General features: G+C 39.9%; 1 protein-coding gene across 1 annotated transcript in view; it reads left to right on the forward strand.

Moving 5' to 3' along the window:
• The window catches only part of TNNI3K (TNNI3 interacting kinase), a 305,572-nt gene extending 283,648 nt beyond the window's left edge, over positions 1-21,924 (forward strand). The window contains exons 24-25 of the mRNA XM_063624029.1: positions 17,746-17,825; positions 21,398-21,924. Coding sequence (XP_063480099.1) covers positions 17,746-17,825; positions 21,398-21,474 — 157 coding nt within the window. The 3' untranslated portion in view covers positions 21,475-21,924. The remainder of the gene's footprint in view (positions 1-17,745; positions 17,826-21,397) is intronic.
• Positions 21,925-22,693: the final 769 nt, after the last annotated feature.

The raw sequence follows: 22,693 nt of genomic DNA on the forward strand, positions 1-22,693 counted from the left end.
GCACTATATTCCTAGCACGGAGGTCACAGTGATCCGCAAGACAGCCCCAGTCCCTATTCTCGCAGAGTTGGTGAACAAGCCATTTCAGCAAAGCATGATAAATTTATGATAAGAGGGGCACAGGGTCTCATAAATGAATACATGAATGAATAAATGGGTGAGTGAATGTTTCTTGCTATTTCTACTGAAATGTTAAGTGTTTTGATCCCTGAGAATAAGTCAGAATTTCTTTAAAGCCTGTGCTGGTCTATTCATAATGCCATTTCTGCTATGAATCATAACTACTCAAAAGCCCAGAGTGATTCTGGGGCTGCATCCAACTGTTGTTAATCTTCTAAACAGGTAACTGAGATCCAGGTAGAGTAAAAAAAAATTCATATGAGGGAGATATATCAACATCCCTCCAATGATAGATGACAGGCAGTAATTACTATCTGCCTTATCACTTTTCCAATGCTCTCATGCTGATTCGCTGGCCAGGGATTGTTCTTTTTAAAAACATCTGGTTCAGGTGCTATTGGAAACTTAATAGAGCAGGTGAAGCATTCAGGCCCTTGATGAGTCGGGGCCAGACACAAATAGAAGGGTATGGACTCAGGGGCTTCAAAGAGAGACACTTAGGACAGATCTGCTCTTGGCGCTGCTGCTTGTACTTGCTAAGAGCCAGAATCCAAAGGAGGCAGCTGCCGCAAATGCGCATAAATAAAGGCAGTGAATTCCTAGCGTTCCTATGGGAACCTGCTGCAGCTCAGATTACCCGTTCCCTAGACAGGATTTCCTTTCAACTTGGTGTCACATATTAAAAGGTAGACCAAGGAGTCCACTTCCAGAATGGTGCTTGGGGAATATTTGTAGTAGGAGTTGCGTGACTAATTCTCCCCACACAGTATAGAAGACCTACTCCTGAGGGTATTATACATTTAAAAAGTAGCATGAAAAAGAGAGAATCTGTCTTTTTCCCGCATATTCCCAAAATGTAAGTAGCTGTTTTTCTGGTCCCTAAAGTGTGTGTGTGTGTGTGTGTGTGAGAGAGAGAGAGAGAGAAATGCCCCAGGAAGCAATCCCAGAATAACATGATTCATTTTCTGATTGGAATATTGATCATTTGATTCAAATCTGGATTAAATCTGGTATATTTCTTAGGTTGAAAATCTGTAGTCTTTTTACCTTAGCCCCTGGCTTTAGTGGAAACTTTACCTGTAGAAGGAATTCAAGATTAAACTGTGAACACATAAAATCCAACACTGCGTGATCTAAAGCTTCAGTAGGTTCATGATCAGAAGCCTACACTTCTTACTCCAAGCCCAACTGCCCACTGGAAATGGAAGAATCCAAATTACTGATGAGAGGGGAAACCCCATGCATTCACTACAGCAGATCACAAGGTTTCTGTAATACAGCCACGTTGTGGAGCAGAAAAGCAATGAGCCTCAGTACGGGTTCTGTCTGATTCTTCTCTTCCCTCTTACCGGCCAGGTGACCTGAGGCAAGTTGCCTGACCAATTTGCCCTCAGTTTCTTCAAGAAAACAATATATATGATAATACCGATACCACACAGTTGCTGGAAAGATTAAATAAGGAATTGTATGTGAGATAAATTTTCTAACACCTATGATTTCAAAAAACACATCTATAGACATTATCTCACTTGATACTTCATAATGGATTTGTAAAGACATGTATCATCAAATTTTGAGCATGACATTTGTATTTTTCTATACGCATATCTAAGAGAACAAGCAATTTTTTTCCTTTATTGTGTGTGTGTATTCAAACATGCTTGGCTGATGTATAAGATTTTTCTTTTCTTTTGAAGTGCCCAAAAGCAACAACAAGAAAGAGAGAAAGAGAAAGAGACTCACTTAAAAAAAAAAAGGGCCTCAAAGTTATAGACTCTGCCTGGCCATTAGCTGCTTATAGTAATTTCGGTGAAAATTTAGACTTCAGCTCTGCCCTCATCATGACTCTAGCTTTGCAGAGGTTGAGCTCCTACTGTATGCCAGGCCCTGACAGTTGGCAGTGTCTGTTCTGGTATGCAGTGGGTGATCAAAACCTATTTGTTGGTAATTGCTAATACAACTTTTGAGGTTTTCTTTGGTCTTGGGGGAACCAGTGCCCTGCGGCATGTGGTTTTCTTTTTTTTTTAAATTATACTTAAGTTCTGGGATACATGTGCAGAATGTGCAGTTTTGTTACATAGGTAGACATGTGCCATGGTGGTTTGCTGCACCCATTAATCCGTCATCTACATTAAGCATTTCTCCTAATGCTATCCCTCCCCTAGCCCCCCACCCCCTGACAGGCCCCAGTGTGTGATATTCCACTCCCTGTGCCCATATGAAGAACAAGGCAATTCCATCAAGCCACAATTCCAAAGGCATGAGTGAATGTGGAGTAGTTGCTTTCACCAAAAAATTGTTTTTGCAAAGCATTGGCATTTGTCAAGAGCCTAACTGTGGCCAGCCACAAACACAATCCAGTAGTATTTGTGGCAGTGCCCACAAAGCCTCCAGTGAATTCTTCTTTGTGAAAAGTCTTCAAAACACAGAGTAACCGTGTGGCAATTACCATCAGGAGTATTTAGAGGCATTCTGAAGAGTCTGTTGGGAATTTTAACAGCCTGATCTCTGCCCCATTCAGATGGTTATGAAAACAAGCAAAGTGAATAGCTCTGTGGGCCTGCCAGAAATAGAGGGGGCTTGGTCTATTAGACAGCAAAGTGCAAGTCTTCTGCACCTGACACTGTGCGGACTCCAGGGCTGCTGTGGAGTTTCACTGGCTGTGGCCACAGCTGGAGTATGTAGGGCCAACTGGTGACTAACTGTGGAATCCCCACACAACTTCTCCCTATTAAAAGATTGTACAGAAAAATGCATTAGGAAAAGATCACATAAATCTCTTCTGGAATGATGCTCATAAAAGATTTGTCATTTTTCTTGGTTCTAAGAGCAATGGGCATACTTTAATCTAATGTATTCATTCACTTAGCAAATATCCAAAGCTTTTACTTTTAGGCTCAGAGATACAGCAGCAAATAAAACAGAAAATAATCTCTTCCCTCATGGAGGTTTTATTCTAATGTGAGAGGAGAGTGACAGGCAACTTTTTAAAAAGTAAATGATATAGTATTACAGTAGGTATGGAGGATAGGGAGTGAAGAAAGATGTGTAGTTTGCAATTTCAAACAGAATGGGGAAGGAAAGCCTCACCCAGAAGATAGCATTTGAGCAAAGACGTGAATGAAGTGAACAAGAGAACCACGAGTCTCTGGGGAACAGCTTTGCAAGTTCTAGGAACAGCAGGTGCAAATTCCCTGAGGTGAGATCACGTCTGTGGATTCAGAGAATATAGCCGGGAGGCCAGATGAAGCGAAACGATCATGGGGAAGCGTAGCAGGAGATTAAGTAGGGAAGTAAGGGGGCCACGGCCAGGCGCGGTGGCTCACGCCTGTAATCCCAGCAGTTTGGGAGGCCAAGGCAGGCGGATCATGAGGTCAGGAGTTCTAGACCATCCTAGCCAACATGGTGAAACCCCGTCTCTACTAAAAATATGAAAATTAACCAGGCGCGGTGGCAATTGCCTGTGATCCCAGCTACTCGGGAGGCTGAGGCAGAATTGCTTGAACTCAGGAGGCGGAGGTTGCAGTGAGCCAAGAGCACGCCACTGCACTCCAGCCTGGCGACACAGCAAGACTCCGTCTAAAAAAAAAGAAAAAGAAAGGAAGTAAAGGGGCTGCATCATGAAGGGGGACAGGTCCCTGGTAGGACTTGGAGATTTACTATGATGAGATGCGTGCCACTGCAGGGGTTCGGGCAGAGAGGTGACATCATTAGGATTGTTTCTAAAAGGATTGCTCTGGCTGAGGTACTTTGGGGCTGGAAGGAGAGGCAGCCAATTAATTTGCTTTTTTTATACCTAGTTTCTATGCATTCAGTTATGTAGTAAGTATTTTACTCAGCATGGGCTATGAGCTGGATACTGGGGAAAGAGACAAAGAATGAAAGATGAGATTCTTCAGTGTGATAAAAAACATACTAAAGAGGGCACTTAACCAAGTATTGGGGAGAGAGAAGCTGAGGCCTGAAAGATAAGTAGCATTACCCAGTGGAAGAGGGGAAGGAAAGAATGCTACAGGCTTAAATGAGAATGAGAAGAATAACAACAATAATAAGGTAGCTAATACTGAGCGCCTCTTGTGTGTCAGGGATTCTTCTAAGTGCTTTGCATGTATACCATCTCATATAGTTCTCACAAAGACCTACATATGTGATAAGTACTGTTGTTGTCCTCATGGTACAAAAAAGGAATGTGAGGCACTGGAAGGTCAAAAATTTGCTCAAGGACAGCAGCTAGGAAGTAGAGGTGCCCAGACTGAAAACGGACTCAGTCTGATTCACACTCCGAGTCCCTGACCACTTGGCCAACCTGCATAGAACATTGAGTCTGAGAGATGAAGCTGAAGAATGACCAGGAGCTCAGTTCCACCAAATTTATTTTTAAAATAAGTGTTGCAGGTAAACTCTGGGCCCAAAGGCCAAGGCTACAGAGGCAAGTAACAAAGCATGGCTCCTAGTCTGAAGGAGTGTGCTTCTGGTGTGCCACATATCAAAGCTTAATAAATACCAACATAAATATGACCATGGAGGTCTGCCTGTGCAGAAGGCCACGGAGAACTTCTTACAGCATCCACAGTCATGGTCTTGTCAATACAGAAGCCAGGAGCAGCAGTTGGCCCAGCAGGAAATGTCAAACCCTGGGTTGCCCCAGGATTCAAAGAGGCATCACAGCACATCACACCAGAGTGGGGTAAGAGCCCCCACATTACTGGCAAGAGAAGAGCTTTTCAATGAGAACAAGGCACCCCAGCTACATAATATCATTTTGTTATTCAGGGTCTGACAGCAAAGAATACACAGAGGAGGAGAGGAAAGCTTTGGTGTTGTGTGATGAGGCAAAGGGTCCCAGAGGTTTGGTATAAATTCGCTTAAAACAAAACAGAGAAAACATTGCTTGTAATTTTGTAACCTCCTTAGGGTATTTCAAATGGTTTGTGAAGATCAATGTTCTGCATGTTCAAAGAGTTTAGGGAGTTTTAAAACCTTCCCATTCAGACTGGCTTGTCATAAAGAACAAAGGAACATGGAATTTCTTACAGGGATCTGAATTCACACAAAGGAGCCCAGAGATCTAAAATCAACAAAGATGGCCTTTGAACTTTCCTCAATCCAAAAGGGGAAAAGAATATGTATTGCTCTGTAGGCTCCAATCTAGTTTCTGCTTTTATCTTCCATCAATAAAATTGGTTTTGTGATTTTTATTTATGTAACTACCCAGTGGCCATGAGTATAAAGTAGTGGTTAAAAGCTTGGGCTCAGATGGACCTGAGTTCATATTCGAGTTCTATAGTTCTTATAACCTGTGACTTTGACCAAGTTGGTTGAGCTTTCCAAGTCTCAAATTGCTCAGCTGTAGAATGAAAATAAGAATATCATCTTCTTCATTAGGTTGCAATGAAGGTGACGTGAGAATGCAATTTCTACATGTCTAATATATGGTAAACACTAAATAAATATAAATTGGGTATTTTTTTCTGTTTTCCATTAGCTCATGCATTTTAGTCTTTAACATTTCCCTCCTAGGAGAAGCTATGAAAATCTAAGATGAATGGAGATCCTACATTCACTGAGATATCATTGTTTGGCCCAAAGGTAGAAGGCAGCTTAGGAGAGCAACACGTATAGGACTTATCTGACACTGTAAAGAAGAGATTGGTAAACTACCACTCATGGGTAAATCCAACTCCCTGCTTGTTTCTGTAAAGTTTTATTGGAATACAGCCACACTCATTTGTTTACATATTATCTATGTCTGTGTTTGCACTGAAACAGCAGAGTTGAGTAGTTGCAAGAGACCATATGGTCCACAAAGCCTAAAATATTTACTGTCTGGTCCCTTACAGGAAAAGTTTGCTGATCCCTGCCTGCTCTAAAAGCATAAAAATCTATATTTGTTCAAGTCACATAGCCCCATAACTGTATACATTGGAAATCCATCTCCTCGTGGAAAAATATGAAGGCTACCTTCAGGTCACTGTAAACAGTTTTACTAGCCCGTGCTAGGTGCTGTGTGAAGTGCCAGGCATACGGAGACTCATAAGGCTCATCCTTGAGCAGTGGCTAAAGAAACGAAAGGAGGTTCACCAATGACCACAAACTTTGTTAAAAAGAATCAGAGTAAACAGACAAAGATAAACATGAATAAAACTGCAGAGGAGGAAACATCATTCATTCATTCAATCAATCATTTCTTTAATCCATATTTACTGAGAAACAAGGCACAGTAGAAAATAGGAAACACAAGAATAGATGGAGTGGTAAATGATAAAAACAAGTCTGCCATAAGAAGACTCTGAGAAATGCATTCAGCAGAGCTAAAAAGCAAATGTGGGATTTCTAAGGCATGAGCAAAACGGAGAACCAGAAAGCCACTATGGTGGATAGGGAGGGGAGACAGGGCAGATAGGCACAAGATGAAGTTCCAGAAGTAGGCAGAGGCCAGGTCATCAGGGCTTTATCAGCCAGGACGAGGTGTTAGGTTGTTGATCTACATGTGTTGGGCAGCCACTGAGGGATTGGAATCAGGGAGGTGACATAATCTGATTAGCATTTTAAAAATTTCACCATTGTTACTGTTTTATCTCTTCCTTTCCCTTCCCTTCATGAATGATTTAGTCCAAAACCATTAGGCAGGGCTGAGTAAGGTGGACTTCCCCAATGGATATGGAGCAGAATGTCAGAGTCCAAGTAAAGTGTGGAGAATGTCTATGTGGTGGATGGGAGTGGTGGGTGGCACTGCCTTGCATAGGGTGTCAGAACAAAAGTGGGAGAAGGAAAGGGTTTCCACAGGAGGTTGGGGCTGCCCAGCCAAGGTGGCAGTGCTTAAGTATGGTAAATAAGGTAGTCACCTGGGAGAGTACCCTGGCAGAGGAGATCAGAATTGAAGCCCAGGAAGAACGGTATGTATGAGAAGGGTGGAGAGAACAGTGGCTCAAGTAAGGCCAGAGCCCAAGCATGGTAAGCAGGAAGTCCTACAGAGTAGTGCCACTGCGGTTCCATGCAGGCTAAGAAGGACATGGGCACAGGAAAGTGCCTGGGGGAAGGAAGTTGGAGCATAAGGGTGGTGAAGAAGGTGTACGTGTGGGCAGGCAGCCCAGTGCAAGGGGCTGGAGCCTGGGCAGGGTGAGGAGGGCATGGCATAGGGACATAGTACAGTGCTGAGTGCTGGGTCCCCAGGTAAGTGAGGAGCAGACCCACTTGGGGCAGGCAGGTGGGGAATAGGCGGGTAGGTGTCAGAACACATGACAGTGAGGAAGCCTTCTGCATGGGTGTGGGCTATTGGAGCCCTCATGGGTAAAGGAGGATATCTGTGTGTGTGTTGGAGTGGGGAAAGGGTACAACAGCAATGGGAGATTTGGACATTCAGGGACAATGATCAAATAAGTAAATATATTTAGGATAATGGGAGCTAGGTTTCTCACTGTCAGAGAATGGTGTTGTGAATATGGAGAGAATGAAAACTAGAGTCAACTCTGTTTGTTGGTTTGGAATTGGAGATGTTGCTGGAAACTTAAGCTTTGACAGAGCGAAGTCTTAATGTGTTTACACACCTATGTATGCTCATGCATATGCTCTAGCTGTGCCTGCTAAATGAAAGGGCCTGGGAGGAGCGGCACTTCAACTGCAGGAACACACCTGGCACCTTGATCCTCATTTCCAAATACTATTATTTACCAAAAGGAAACAAAGCACTTGAAGAAATGACAGACTTTAAGGCTGACACAAGGAAGGTACAAAACAAGAAAATAAGCCTGAAACATCTTGCACCAGAAAGGAGAGAGATACAAAGAAAGATGGTGACATATCAAAGGAATACATTGAAGGCACCCCAAGTGGTCAACTATGAGTTAATTTGAGTATCAAAATGAATGATGACAGTGACATCAATAAAATTGTAACTATAAGTTTATATAGATATAAATAAATGATAGAAGTAAATAAAATTTGGCTGAGATGCAGAATATTTATATAGTCTCAAAGTACCTCCTCACAAAATACTTATTAATTACAAAGAGAAAAAGAGTAATTTTATAGTGTGGAAGCCTATCAGACATCACTCAATCAAGTAATCAAAATTAACAACACAATAATGGGACAAATCAAAATGTGAAGGGACACAATGAAAGAAACAACATGCCTTCTGTGATACTTCCCTCCAAAGATGCATAATTTGAATCTAATCATTAGGAAACCTCAGATAAAACCAAATTGAAGGACATTCTGCAAAATTACTGGCTTGTCATCCTCAAAAATGTCATGGTTATGAAATTCAAGTAGAGACTGAGAGACCATTTCAGACGGAAAGAAAATAAAGAAACATGACAACTCAGTGCTGCATGTGATTCTGAATTAGATTCTTTTGCTATAAAAAGCGTTATTGAGATAATTGGCAAAACTTGAATGGCGTCTGAGAGTAGATGGAAGAATCAAATGATTGTATTGTGGTTATGTGGGAGAATGTCTTTATTTTGGAAATACACTAAAGTATTTGGGAAATGATGGGCATTAGATTGTCAACTTATCTCGAATGGTTCAGAAGAATAAACACTGTATAATTGTGGCAACTTTTCTTTACGTTTAAGATAGTTTTTAAATGAAAAGTTTTTTTAAGAAAGTTCATATGTTCACTTCAGCCTTTTGATTCCAAAGGCTTTGAACATGCCCCTGCCTTGCTTTATCCCTGGATGACCCCACCCCTTGTGAACCAGGGCTTGTTCTTCATTTTCTCTGCATAGGGAGAATGTCCTTACAGCATGTCCTTTCTCCTGTGTTGAAGTTTACCTGTACATGCCTATGGGTTTTTTTTCCTTGTTTTGAGGCAGGGTCTTAATCTGTCACCCAGGCTGGAGAACAGTGGTAGCATCATAGCTCACTGCAACCTCTACCTTCTGGCCTCAAGAGATCCTATTGCCTTGGCCTCCCAAAGTGCTGGGATTACAAGCATGAGCCACTGTGCCCAACCATTAGGTGTCTACATTTCTTTTTACCCCAGAGGGTAGGGTCTATGTCCAGCACACTCATGTCTGTATTCCTAATATATAGCACAGCTCCTGGCATTGTGCTTGATAAAAAGCCATGGAAAAAGGGAGAGAGATAGGGATATAGCCATAACTTTGAGAATCACTTCTAGAGCCAACAGATTTAAGTTGGAAAAGATTTAATAACTGCCTGGCCTAGGTTTGAATTACAACTGGGTTATCTTGGATAAGACATAGATTCTCTGAGCCTTGGTTTCCTCATATATAAAATGGGTTGTTAGGTGGGGCAAATTTTGTAAGTTTTGTAAAGTATCGAGTAGAGTCCCTGGCGCTTAGCAGGTATGAAACAATTTTGTTTTCCTACTGTCCTTAAAAATAAAAATAAAAATCATCAAATAAAACTAGAAGATCAGAATTCTAGGCTATATTCTCGATTTCACTACAACCTTGCTATATGAACTGGGATAGGTATTTCAATTCTCAAGGCCTCAGTTTCTTTCCTGGTAAGATGGTAGGTGGGAAAATGAGGAAGTGAAGAGTGGGCCTTATGACTGTCATGCTACCAAGAACTCAAAAAGTTTTGTTGTTTTTTTTTTCCTGGATGATAGTATAGAAGGTGAGGGATATGAAAGATTTTGCTATAGAGTATGTTCCTCAGTTTTAGCAGTGAAGGCATGCAAAGTCTGCCTCCTAATGGTTTGTACAGCTGACTCATTTATACCTGCTTAAATTAGTAGGTAAACTGAGAGGTGGTAGTGTTGTTAGGTTACTGTTGAGCCTATTAATAATTTATGAGCCATCAAGGAATTAATACACACTTTAAGTTCTCACTGCATTTTTCCTTATTCATAATTCTTTGCCTAATTGCTTTTTCCTTTAAAAATGGGGGGAGCTGAGACCTTGGATATTTGCCTAATGGCTCAAGCAGAACCATGACCTGGTTGCCAAGTCTTTCAGTTCTTTTATAGCCTGGGGACATTTGCCATTGAAAGAAAACTGATGGGTTTGATATTCCTGAAAGAGATATTTTGCACTGACCTCTGGCCCCATTAAATGCTTTGGCACTTGCCCATTCTCTGTAATGGGAGCAATAAATTTGTTTCAATTTAGGACATTGTCAAGTAGGAAATATTGATAAAAACAAAATAATGCTTTGAAAACAGCCAGGATGAAATCATGAATAAATAAACATATTGAACTTAACTGATAAAGTAGCAAATGGTCATTCATAAGAGTCTGACTGCACCATTTCAAAGTTAGGCCAAGTAAATTCCTGTCTCTAATAGAAATATCATCTTACTCTTTAGGCCAGAGGAAAGGTGGGCTAAGAGGAAAGGTGGGCTGCATGGAAAGACACTGCAAAGCATAGAAAGGCATTTACCCCGTCTGACAGATCTGTGTTAAATAGCTCTATTTGTTTTCAGCTAAATGGCAAAAGGATGAGCCAGATGACTCTAGTAGCCTTTTCTATGGCAAGGCATTTATTATCCTAGTGTAAACACCTTTATTAGGCATCTCAGCAAGCTGTTTCTCCACCTTTTCTTTGTATTAATTCCTTAGATTGGGGCAAATAACTGAAATTCTGTTTAAGTATTATTGTATGTGTTTCCTTTTGAGTATAAGAGATAACTTCTAACTTGGAGATATTCCTCTTGAAGAAGGGGATAAGCGTGCATATGGCATTGATCCTTGTGCTGGTATTATCGCATAGGTAACATTGTTATGACAGACGGCAATAAACCACAAAGCATGTTTGCAAACTTGTGAGGCCTTAAATGGTGTTGCCTTATTAAAAATCCAAATGGCTAAATCATCCAGAGTACAGGTAGCTTGAGGGCATTGTTAGCTGCATAAAAACTAATTGGACCAATTTGAATGGAAGAAAATTTTGCCTGAAGTCTTTAATCACACTAATAACCTAATGGTTTTCTGCTCAGCACAGCCCAGGCTGTGTTTAGGAAGATGAATCTCTGCATGCAGCTTAGAAAATCTTACACAAGATCAGAGGGTTGAGAGGAATAATAAATTTCTCATTTAGAAAGTTTAGTGCATGTGTATCTCATGTTTTGGAATCATAGCAAGGTAACAGCAAGCAATTGTTGGATAAAGGAAAGTATCATTTTTTTAAAGATCAAGCAAACATGAGAAAGCTGATTCTGATTTTGCTCTGATTATAAGGGATGTTTCTCTAAGAAGAATTTAGTGTTCATCTTTATGTGCAAATAATCCAAAACCCTTTAACTTATTATCAGCTCTGTAATTCAATGAGCTCCCAAAATGGTAACTGAACAATAGTTTGACATGTGCTATTATTAAATGGAGTGTGTTTTAGTAGAAAGAGTATGGAATGAAAGTCTGAAAAACTTTGGTTCAAGTTCAGTTTCTGCCTCTGGCTAGCTCTGTGAGTTTCTGCAAGTCATTCAAACTTTCTGAGCCTGACTTTGCATCCCCAAAATGCAGGTGAAATTAATTCCTTCCCAGACGCTCCACAGGGGTTTTATAAAAATGTTACAAGCTAATCGATAGAAAAGTATATGGAAGCTAGAAAGGCTTCTGCAAGTATAAGAAATTATTATTATTATATCATAGTAGAACGTAATGTTCTGGGTCTCTTTATTTTTATTTAATTGTTTTAATTTCACTCCTACTTTCAAGCCATGTAAAATAGTATACGTCTGTTATAATTCACCAAATCAAAGTTCCCAAGTTTGCAAAAGCCACACTCAGAAGAATGTGATTTTAAAAAATGATTCCTTTTGGACTGCATACCCATCTGAAGTCTTCTTTGGAATGCAATTCATTCAGAAGCAATTGTGGCACTAGCAAATATTCTGAGGATTCATGAAATCCCACAGCCAAAACCATGATTCATTGCTCCAATACCAAAAACATTTGGCAGGCTGTAGTTTGGAAGCCACAACACTGTCTGTTTTCAAGGCTCTAAATGGGGCCATTTGGATTCATTGTGACACTGCCTGGTCTCACCACACTAGAGAGATGGCACCAGAATTCCCCAGTCTCTTCAGACATTATTTTTCGTATTTCTTCTTGGGACTTGCTTAACAACATATCTCTTTGTATTAAATTACACAGAGTTTTAGGAGTATCTCCTCTATCCTGTAAGCATGGCAACATGAATATTCTACAAATTTCTTTTATAGAAGAATTCTTGTTAAGCAGCCCTGGATTTCCTAATGCCAGCCTTACACAACCTGTCATTCAAATCCTTAACGATGGGTTTATGTGAAAGTGGTTTCTCTGCAGTTTCCTCTGCTTCATCTTAAATGGAAATGTAGTTCCTCCTTTGAAATGGAGCACTAAATGCAATGGTTCCTTCAGGCATATAGCACGTTTCAGTTACCATTTCAAATGAAATGTATTTAGACAAAAGCTACTAACAGCACGCTGAGTAGCAGTGGTAACGTATAGCCAGATATGCTGCGGCATGTATGTAAAAATCAGGCATTCAGCCCTGGCCAAATGTTGGACACGTCAGATAAGGAAGCTAAAAATCTCCTGCCTAAATGGGGACTGTGTAATTTCACTCTGCCTTTCCAACATGCCAAAGCTAGCTTCTCAAAGTCTACATGATTCACGAATGCCTTATAAAGAATCACAGAATTCTGTAGCTCACACCTGTAATCCAAGCACTTTGGGAGGTCGAGGTGGGTAGATCAATAGGAGTTCGACACCAGCCTGACCAACACGATGAAGCCCCATCTCTACTAAAAATACAACAAATTAGCCGGGCATGATGACACATGCCTGTAATCCCAGCTACTCTTGTGCTGACACGCAAGAATTGTTTGAGTGTGGGAGGTGAAGATTGCAGTGAGCTGAGATTGCACCACTGCAATCCAGCCTGGGTGACTGAAAGGGACTCTGTCTCAAATCAAAAAAAACAAAAAAAGAATCACAGAATGTAAGAAATGGAGGAATCTGGGACGTCACTTGTCACATCTTGTGACCTCCAGGTAGGTGTCTGGATCCCTCTACGGCACCTGGAGCCAAGAGGTGCTTCAGTCCTTAGCTTACAGACTTCGAGGGATGGAGCAGTATCCCCTACTAGAACAATTCAATCTATTTTTGGACAGTTCTAATCTTAGGAAATGCAGTGTTTTGTTTTAATTATTGTTGATGTCTAAGGCTCAACTTAACTCTGTGGGAATGTCATCTATATGAAATGCCTTCACCATTTGAAGACTGTGTCAGCTGTGGATATTCAGTCAGTCACAATTTGATCTAACCACTCATCATCTGGCACAGATCTCCCCTTCTTACTTACAAAGCAGTCAGGAGTAATTCTGTCCAACACTCTGCTGGAATCCAGTTGTATGTTCTAGCCTATTGATTTCCTCTTATTATTTATCTTCACCAAAAAAATAATAAAGTAAATCTAGAATTATTTTCTTTTCTTAATGTATCCATGGTAGCTCCTAGTAATCAGTATTTTTCTAAGAGTGCAGAAAACTTCTATTTAAATCATTCCTTTCTGAAGCTTTGCCTAGGCTACTTACTCACTAGCCTAGTTTGTAGGCTGTCTTACTCCTGCTTTGGGGAGTTGAGTCTATATTTGCATATATTATCTTCCAGCACTTTTCCCATTCTTCTTAGCTCTTCTGTCATTAGTTTTAAATGCCCTGGTTCCTGTCTTTACCCAGGGTGCATTAATTCATTCACAGAAATGTGACCATTTGCAAACAGGCTAGTTTGTTCTGACAAGCCATGGCCTAAATGGCATGCACACTCCAAAATACAGTTTTCATATTGTGGATTTGAGTGTGAACTGGTCTAATTGGCAGATGTTCACTAGGACATCTATACCCCTAAAACATGAATTAATTAGTAAAAATATGTTTTAAAAAATCTGTTTCTGTTCTTCATTTTAATAAATTATTCATATCCTAATGCACCTTTATAAAAACAGTGACTGGTGATAATTTTTATATTTATGTATACATCATGGAGCTAATTTGAATTAGCACTAAAATAATACATACTAATATAACATGGTAGTATGCAAAAACTAACCTAAAGACTATGTTATTCTCTTTTTATAAAATAAAATTTCATTTTACATCCACAAAATTACCCATATGGGAACTAGTAATTCATATATATGGCTATCTATGATATATATCATCTTTTTAGCATAAAGAAGACTACCTAGTTGACCAGCAATGTTGAAATACTTGCAAAATTGAGTGCTTTCCTTACCTGTCATTAGTTTGCATTTACTTTTGTTGAATTCCTGAGGCAGCTGCATCACTGTAAGTTCCTTATTTTCACTGACCACAGTTTCAGCAAATAGAGGTCCTGATGTATCTTCTAAATCCGGGCATCTGTGAAACGCTTGCTGAAGTCTGGATGCACATGGGTGGAAACAGCTAGTTCCATTGATCAGGGTCTGGTTTCTTCTGTTTTGTTTGACCTGGGCGTGGGTAGCTTCCATCTGTCTGTCATCCTAGAACAGCATCTGGAGCCAGCCTATGTGGTATCTCTTGGGCAAAAAGGTTAAGTCCCCTGACATGGATTGCATTTAGCAACTGAACAAACAAAGCAGCTTGGATATGAGCTTTTATTCAGAGGAAACCAGATAGCCATTTTGGTGATAAAATATTTATTTCCTATTATCCTGTGTTGCCAAGACTACTGTGTATAGTACATTTCTTAAAAGGAGATAGAGTTCTAAAGAAGTTAGGTATATTAATAAGGGAAATTGTATTTTGAAAAATGTCTTGAGTGACATTCTATTGCCATATTTAATGTTGATTGAGAACACATCATGTCCCATTTAAGCCAATACTTTGTCTTATTTTTAAGTATCGCTTTCTTCTAAAAAACAGCATCTCTACTCTATAGCTTAAGGAAGTGAGGCCAAAGATGCAGTCATTTTTAAGGCAGGTAGAAAGAATTAATCAGTGTGAACTGATGTTAGCTTTCAGGACAATCTGATGTCTCCAAATGAACATTTTGTAATAATTTAATTTTATTTAATTTAACATATTTTTATTTTAAGTATTTGCAGAGTATTGGATAACCCCTGTGGGGAATCTAAAGATGTCAGACATAATCTCTGACCTCCAGGAGCTATCTGTGTAATAAGGTTCACTAGCATACAAATACAGATAATTCTACACTAAGGCAGACTCTGATGAGTACTGTGGTAGAATTATCAAGTTCTAGAGGGGTATGGAAGAGGAAGAGGTTAATTCTGACTGGGAGTTTTCAAGAGGGCTTCAAGGAAGATGCCAACTTTGAGTTGGACCTTTATTGAGTGCTTACTAAGTTTCAGCAGTGTTCAAAGTGCTTTAAATTTATTAACTCTTTTAATTCTCATGATTAACTTTATAAGCTAAGTCTTGTTATAATTCCCATTTTATAGTTGCATCACTGAGGTACAGAATAGTTAAATAACTTGCCAAGATAGTAAGTGATGGTGTCAGGATTCAAATTCAAGGAGTCTGGCACTAGAATGCTCATTCTTAAACATAGCACTATACTGCTTCCTGTCAGGGATAAATAGGCATATTCAAGCAGTTGACAGCAGCCAGCCACAGTCATAGAGAAGAGAAAATTGAGGAATGTTTGCAAAATTTAGTTTATTAGTCTGGCTTGAACTTGGGTAAAAAAAATGTTGAGGAATTGTAGAATACAAGACACAGAGACCCAAGTAGGGCTATAGAGGACCTGGTATATCGGCTTGGGGATTGCAGGGGAATGCTGTGGTAAGGCTTTTATTATAATAAGACCCTTTGGGGGGAGTATTGAATGACTGGGGGGTAGAATGTCATTTAAGGATCTATTAATTCTATTAAATGCTCCAAAAACTCTTTGTTAAGCTTCTCTTATGTACCAGGCACTGTTCTGAGTGTTGAGGACATAGCAGGGAACAAGAGAAACGAGTTCCCACCCTCATTGTGTGGAAAGAATATGGAGGGTATATAAGTAAACAGATAAATAAACAAGATAATTGTCTATAGTTCTGAAAGAAGGAAATAAGGCGATGTGATGTGATAGAGAGTGGCCATGGGCAGAGAAGTAGTCACTCAGAATGGTGGTCAGGATCTATTACTGGCTCCTCTGCCATTCAGGCCTGAACTGAGGCCTAAATGGCAGAGGAGGCAGTCATAGATGAAGGCAGGGCAAGTGTTCAGCAAAAGGGGATTTGCGTTTATTAAGAAGAGCATTGCAAGCAGAGTTAACAAATGCAGAAGCTCTGAATTGGGAAAGAGCTTGGAGGGTTCAAGAGACAGAAAGAATGCCAAAAAGAAGCATTTAGCAAAAGATGGGGAGAGGGGTATGGGTTGAAGTTTGAGAAGTAGGAAGGACCAGAACCTTATAGGTAGAGCATTTGTATTTTATTCCAAATGAACTGGGAAGCCATTGAAAAGTTTTAAGTAGGTGAATGATGTAATCTGCTTATATTTTGAAAAGATCACCCTAGATAATATATGAAGAATGGACTATATAGAGACACAAGTGAAAGCAGGAAGATCAATTAGGTGCCAAACTGCAAAAGCCTAAAGAGGAAAAGATTAGTCTAGGTCTTGAGGCTGGAGAGAGATGGATAGATTAGGATTATATTCTGGAGGCAGAGCTAAAAGGACTTGAATTGAGTGAGAAATGTGAGAGAAAGAAGCTATTACCAAGGATGACTCCAAGAATTTTGGCTCAAGGTAACTGAGTGATGGAATACTGGTAACTGAAATGGAAAGAACTGGCTTGGGGGCTGGGAGAATTAAGAGTTCTTCTACAGTCATGGTGAAGTTCTGGGGGGAACCAGGGTAGTTGCTTTGAGAATGACAAATGATGAATGGATGCAAGAGAGATTATAGATATATAATTAACTGACAGATGTAGTTAGATGTTAGGATGAGGATTTTGATAAATTCAGGTTTTGAGTCAGATGAACTGGGAAGGAAGTGACCCCATTTACCAAATCGGCAAAAGAGAAGGAGGAGTTTGAGAAAGGAGAAGGATCAATAAAGAGTAGGAATCATTAGGAAATTCATATTGATAGTAGATAAACACATCAGCTTTGGAATCTAAAAGACAAGGATTTGAATACTGGATGAGCTATTAGCAAACCTGCATGACAAGTTACTTAATTGTTCCAGTGTCAGTTTTGTTATCTATAAAATAAGGAAATGATATTATGTTATATGCAAAGTGATATATATAAAAACACAAAAGAATCATGCAATGAGTATTATCACTATATCTTATCATTATCATAGAAATAATATAATAATACTTCTTGGGATGTGTTTTATTTATATTATTACTAACATAATAATGTTCTTGTTTTAGTTCTTTTTAGTAAGGATTACAAGCACAAACTGGAAATTATTTATGTTCTTTTCCTACTTTACAGATCAATAAACTGAGGCTCAGAAAGGATGGCATACCCAAGGTTATACTGCTAGAAATTGTAACCTATGCTTAAGAGCCAGGACTCACACTTGGATATGACTTAAACCAAATAATTCTGAACTCTTCCCCAACTAGCCACCTTTAAGATAAAAGCTGCTTTGTATCACTTTGCCATTTCTCTGGGATCTATCTTGAGTGGAAAAATTCTGTGTTTATAAAAATGTTATTATCAGATCACCACACTGTGAAACTATGTGTTTTGTTCATTTTCCAGTGCTGGACAATATTCCTCTCAAGGTCTGTCTTTGGAGGAGATGAAAAGAAGTCTTCAGTACACACCCATTGACAAATATGGTAAGTAGACAGATTCTTTAGGTTTGTTAAGAAAACTACCCCTAGGAAGGTGATGTCTATTTGACAAAAAGGGAGAAAACGTTGCATATTGTAATATCGAAAATGACAGATGCTTTAAAAATATAAAAGTATCAAATTTGATTTTATATGTCTTTTATAACTCCTTTACCTTTAAGGTTAATAATGTGTGTGTGTGCATGTGTGAGTGGGCATGAGTGTGTAAGTATATGTGTGATTATGTGTGAGTGACTGTATGTGTTTGTGTACATAGAAAAAAGTACAACTCTTTAAAAAAAAAAAAAAAAACTCCTTCCTCTCATGATATTCCAAATACTTTGTCAAAATTTTATTAAGTCCATCGCTTCTAAGCCCCACATTAAGTGTGTGTGGGTAGGGAGAGGAAAAACAAGAGACGAATTTTCACAATTACATCATATGTTGGGAGAGCTTTTCCCCTTTAGCCAAGCACTCAAGGGTAAAATGCAAATCCAGCCATTCCTTCAAACAGCTGGAGAGGCGGTGAGGGGACAGTTTGATGGGATCCATTTTACACAGGACTTCTTCAGAAAGAATTAATAAAGCTCTTTGAAATAATTAACAAAGTTTTTTTCAGGCCTCTGGAAGCCAGAGGATGGACAGTTGCCTTTATCATCAGCTGCCATATCAATGTGTTAGGGCTGGGATGTCCTTTTACCAACCTTTAAGCCTGAGGGGCACTACGTTTAATTGGAATTTTAGCACAATGGGCCCATTTATCCATTGCAACTTCCTTTGACTATTTGAAGGACTGAAAAAGTATCTGTCAGTTAAAGAGATCAGATTTATTATAAGAGCTGGGTTTGGGAAAGAATAAATTAGATGATGTGAGCCTAGGTCGGGGGCAATAGACCTGGGAGACCCTCGGCTTTGGGATCCTCACCAATTCACCTCATCTGCAGAGACTCATTACCTAAGGCATTAGAATCCTTTTAAGAAACAAAGAAAAATATATGTTCTGAATAGATGCAGACAAACTACTTGGGCACATTTCAAAAAGGGAAATTTTGTGCCTCTGACTCCCAATACGTGTCTAGAATGCAGATGAGTGCTTTTTATCATCAGCTTTCCAACATAATTGGCCAGTCAAGTAACAGATCCTTTCGAGGGGAAAATGCACTCCAAGTGTCACATCCTCACATTTTTTTAATAGATATAATATCGTTTTTCAAACCTTTACAGATGTAACTTCACAACCACAAAACATAGGGCAACCTTTGAAACATGTGCTTTGGCCAGAAGTCTTTCCTTTTGTGGTAAGGTTTCAAGATGAAGCATTTCTTTAACTTAATTTGTTTCTTAAAGAATTCCCCCAAGATGGAGAAGTAAGACAAATGTGATGTAATAATGCAAACTCGGGTTTTCCTATGCACACCTGTCTCAGGGATGAAAGAAAACATGGAGGGTGTTTGGATGGAGTGAGAGTACCTATAAACAAAGAAGATACATTTGATATCTCCCATTAGGAGCATCACATCATACAAGAAAGAACCCTTTAATTGCCCTTTATTCTATTTCATAAACTGATTGCAATATAACAGCAATTTTATGAGCTTCTTCTCCCCCTGCTTTGCCGCCAAAGAGCAGAGCTCGAAAATGGAGATAAAATGAAACACATAGCTGTTTTCTCTGTACTTGAGACCTTTTACCTTAAAGTAGCAAAACATGCAGACTTGGTTCAGTCTTTTCCTAAAGGCTATGGTCAAATTTCAGTTGAGTTCTTCTTAAACTGAGTGGGCCCACAATCTGACACATCTGTTCTTACATTCTGGCAATAATGGCATCAGTAATAAATGCTAGCCTCAATGCCTTACTGATTTTGCTGATCATTCCTGAGGGTAGAGCCCACCCGCCCTTTTGGGACATACGTCCACAATCAAATTTCCATTGGAGTCCTGTGGGGCAAGAGGCACTGGAACATCACAGGCCAGTAAAATTGCATGTGGTACGTTAGAAAGCTGATTATGGTCATAAAACTATTACAAGCTTGTGAAAGCATCTATCTATGCCTGAAATGAAGTCTCATTTTTAGCCTGGATACAGAACATATTTTGCTGTAGAAGGTAGATTTTGTTTTAGTCTACGCAGAATTTAGATCCGCTGATATGTATCCTACTGCCCCTCATCTCATCCTCCCCCATCATAACCTTCCTCACATCTGACCAGAGCCAGTCCCAAAAGAGATGAGTGAGAGAGACCAGTTGACAGGAGTATCACTATCAGTGGCATTTTCTCTTAAGAGAGTTTATGTGCTACCTAAGATATTCTGCCAAGAGACCTTTCTTATGAAAATAAATATTTCGATCCAACTGCATATTGCTAGATGTCTTAATGAAAATGTAGATGACTGGGTTGGTTATGAAAACTCGGCTATCAAAGGGGAGCAAAAGCAGCAATAGCTATTGACAAATGTACTCACTTTCACAGAAGCAATGAATGGCTTTCTTACTTCACAGTGAAAAGAAAACTGCTTCCCTGTACCTAGCCCTGTGGTTCTCTCGGACAGTGGCCTGATCCTGAGCCACTAGGTTCATTCTCTGGACGCATCCAAGGCTATTGCTTCAAAGGGCATCAAATGCCACTGGTATTTAGACCTAAGAATTTTATGTACCTTTAAAATTTGGGCTACCAGGGAGAAGAAAACAAAGCCATCTGGTTTGAGAAAGAAAGTCTCTTTCCTTTTCCTTTCCTTTTTTTTTTTTTTTTTTGAGACGGAGTCTTGCTCTGTCGCTAGGCTGGAGTGCAGTGGTGTGATCTCGGCTCACTGCAACCTCTGCTTCTTGGGTTCAAGTGATTCTCCTGCCTCAGCCTGCTGAGTAGCTGAGACTACAGGCACGTGCCACCACACCCAGCTATTTTTTGTATTTTAGTAGAGACGGGGTTTCACCATATTGACCAGGATGGTCTCAATCTCCCGACCTCATGATTTGCTCTCTGGGCCCTCCCAAAGTGCTGGGATTACAGGCATGAGCCACTGCACCTGACCTCTCCTTTTTCTTTACCTTCCTTTTTATAGCCATCGTTTGTTTAGCATTCACTGGGTATCAGACAGTGCTAATTGTCTTAGGTGAATTGCCAACCTTATGAATAAGTGCTATTGTTTCTCCCATTTACAGATGAACACACTGAGGCATAGAAAGGTTAAGCTGACAAAAGTCACAGAGCCAGCAAGTAGTGGAATCCGTGCTTAAACCCAGATTTGCCTGACGTGAAAGCCTGTGCTTTTAGCCATCCTGACATGCATCAGGCAGATCACATACATCTGCCTGAGCTGTACCCCTCTTTACTCCAAACCCAAAATGCCACCTGGCCAGCTTGGGTCCAAATTAGACATTCATCATTCATATTTGCCTGGTCTCAGCTCTCTGTTTTCATTGTAAATGTTGCTTGTGCTTTGCAACCACTCACCAGCAACCGTTGTCCAGATTCTCTGTTCACATGATCTGGAAGACCTGCCTGGTTCAGGCTGCTTATAAAAAATTGGGGGATGTACTGAGAGGCTAGTAAGTCACAACTGAACTTTTTTTCTGACGCAGGCTATGTATCCGATCCCATGAGCCCCATGCATTTTCATTCCTGCCGAAATAGTAGCAGCTTTGAAGACAGCAGCTGACGGCATTCGGCGTATACCTAAGGAGAGCTTTTTCCCCGAACTGACAGCAACGATTCCAACCACGGCAAGCTGGCTTCCAACTATAACGTTTTACTCTCAAAGGTCTCCTTAAATTGGGCTTGTTTTTACTGGCCCTATTTAATTCCCCACTATTAGCAGGCTTTGGATTTGTGCCTAAAGAATAATATGCAAAAGAACCAAGACAGAATGTATATGAATAATTGTTTTTTAATTTTTAAATTAAAAAAACATTTAGATCGTTACTTGGAGATGGAGCCTAAGTCTGTGGTGGACAGATAATAATTACGTTTTCCTGGGCTGAATTATGTAGACTTGTGTTTGACAGCTATGGGTTTATTTCTTAGAACATTGTTCATTTTCTTTTCTCATTATGTTACTTCTAGTGTTCAGCTCTGTGATTAAAGATTCTTTGGTGAAATAGAAAATTGATTTAGGAGTGTATTTTATTTCAACAAGACTTCCACTGAGTATATTTTTTTTCCAGCCATATTGGTAAAAACAGTAGCGACTTTTAGGTCAAGAAGCTTGCAAAAATATAGCACTAATTTAGTCCCCTTTCCATGTCATACCAAGTGCCCTGTGATCTACTTAGGTAACCTGTCGCTGTCAGAACAAGAGGTCGTAGGTGCTATCGGGTCAGTTATGAAACCAGCCTATGCATGCAAACCTGCCATTTTTTTATACTAGAGTTTTGCACAATGTGGTGGGAGAATACCTAAGGTGCCTACTGCCTTCGAGAAATGAGAACTCTGCCCTCCATACTGGTTCCTAGTTGGAAGACAGGAATGGTTCTATGAGAAAATAGTTTTGCCATTGAAAGACAGATGGGAAAAAACAGGCAGGAAACTATGAAAATTGAAGGATAATTGTGTGTTTTGATTTTGGCAAGAGAAATAAGGTTAGCAAAGGAATCTTGGATATCCTCTAAATCAAGGTTTCTCAACCTTGGCACTGTTGACATTCCTTGAGAGGATGGGGGGCTGTCCTATGCATTGTAGGATGTTTAGCAGCTTTCTGGTCTCTACCCCCCAGATGCCAGTAACATCCCCTGTGATAGTTAATTTTATATGTCAACTTGACTGGACCATGGGATGCCCAGATATGTGGTTAAACATTCTTTCTGGGTGTGTCTCGGTGTTTTCTTAAGAGATTACCATTTGAACCAGTAGACTGAGAAAGGCAGATAGCCCTTCCCAGT

Source organism: Symphalangus syndactylus, chromosome 12 (assembly GCF_028878055.3).
Source record: "Symphalangus syndactylus isolate Jambi chromosome 12, NHGRI_mSymSyn1-v2.1_pri, whole genome shotgun sequence".
Taxonomy (NCBI): domain Eukaryota; kingdom Metazoa; phylum Chordata; class Mammalia; order Primates; family Hylobatidae; genus Symphalangus; species Symphalangus syndactylus.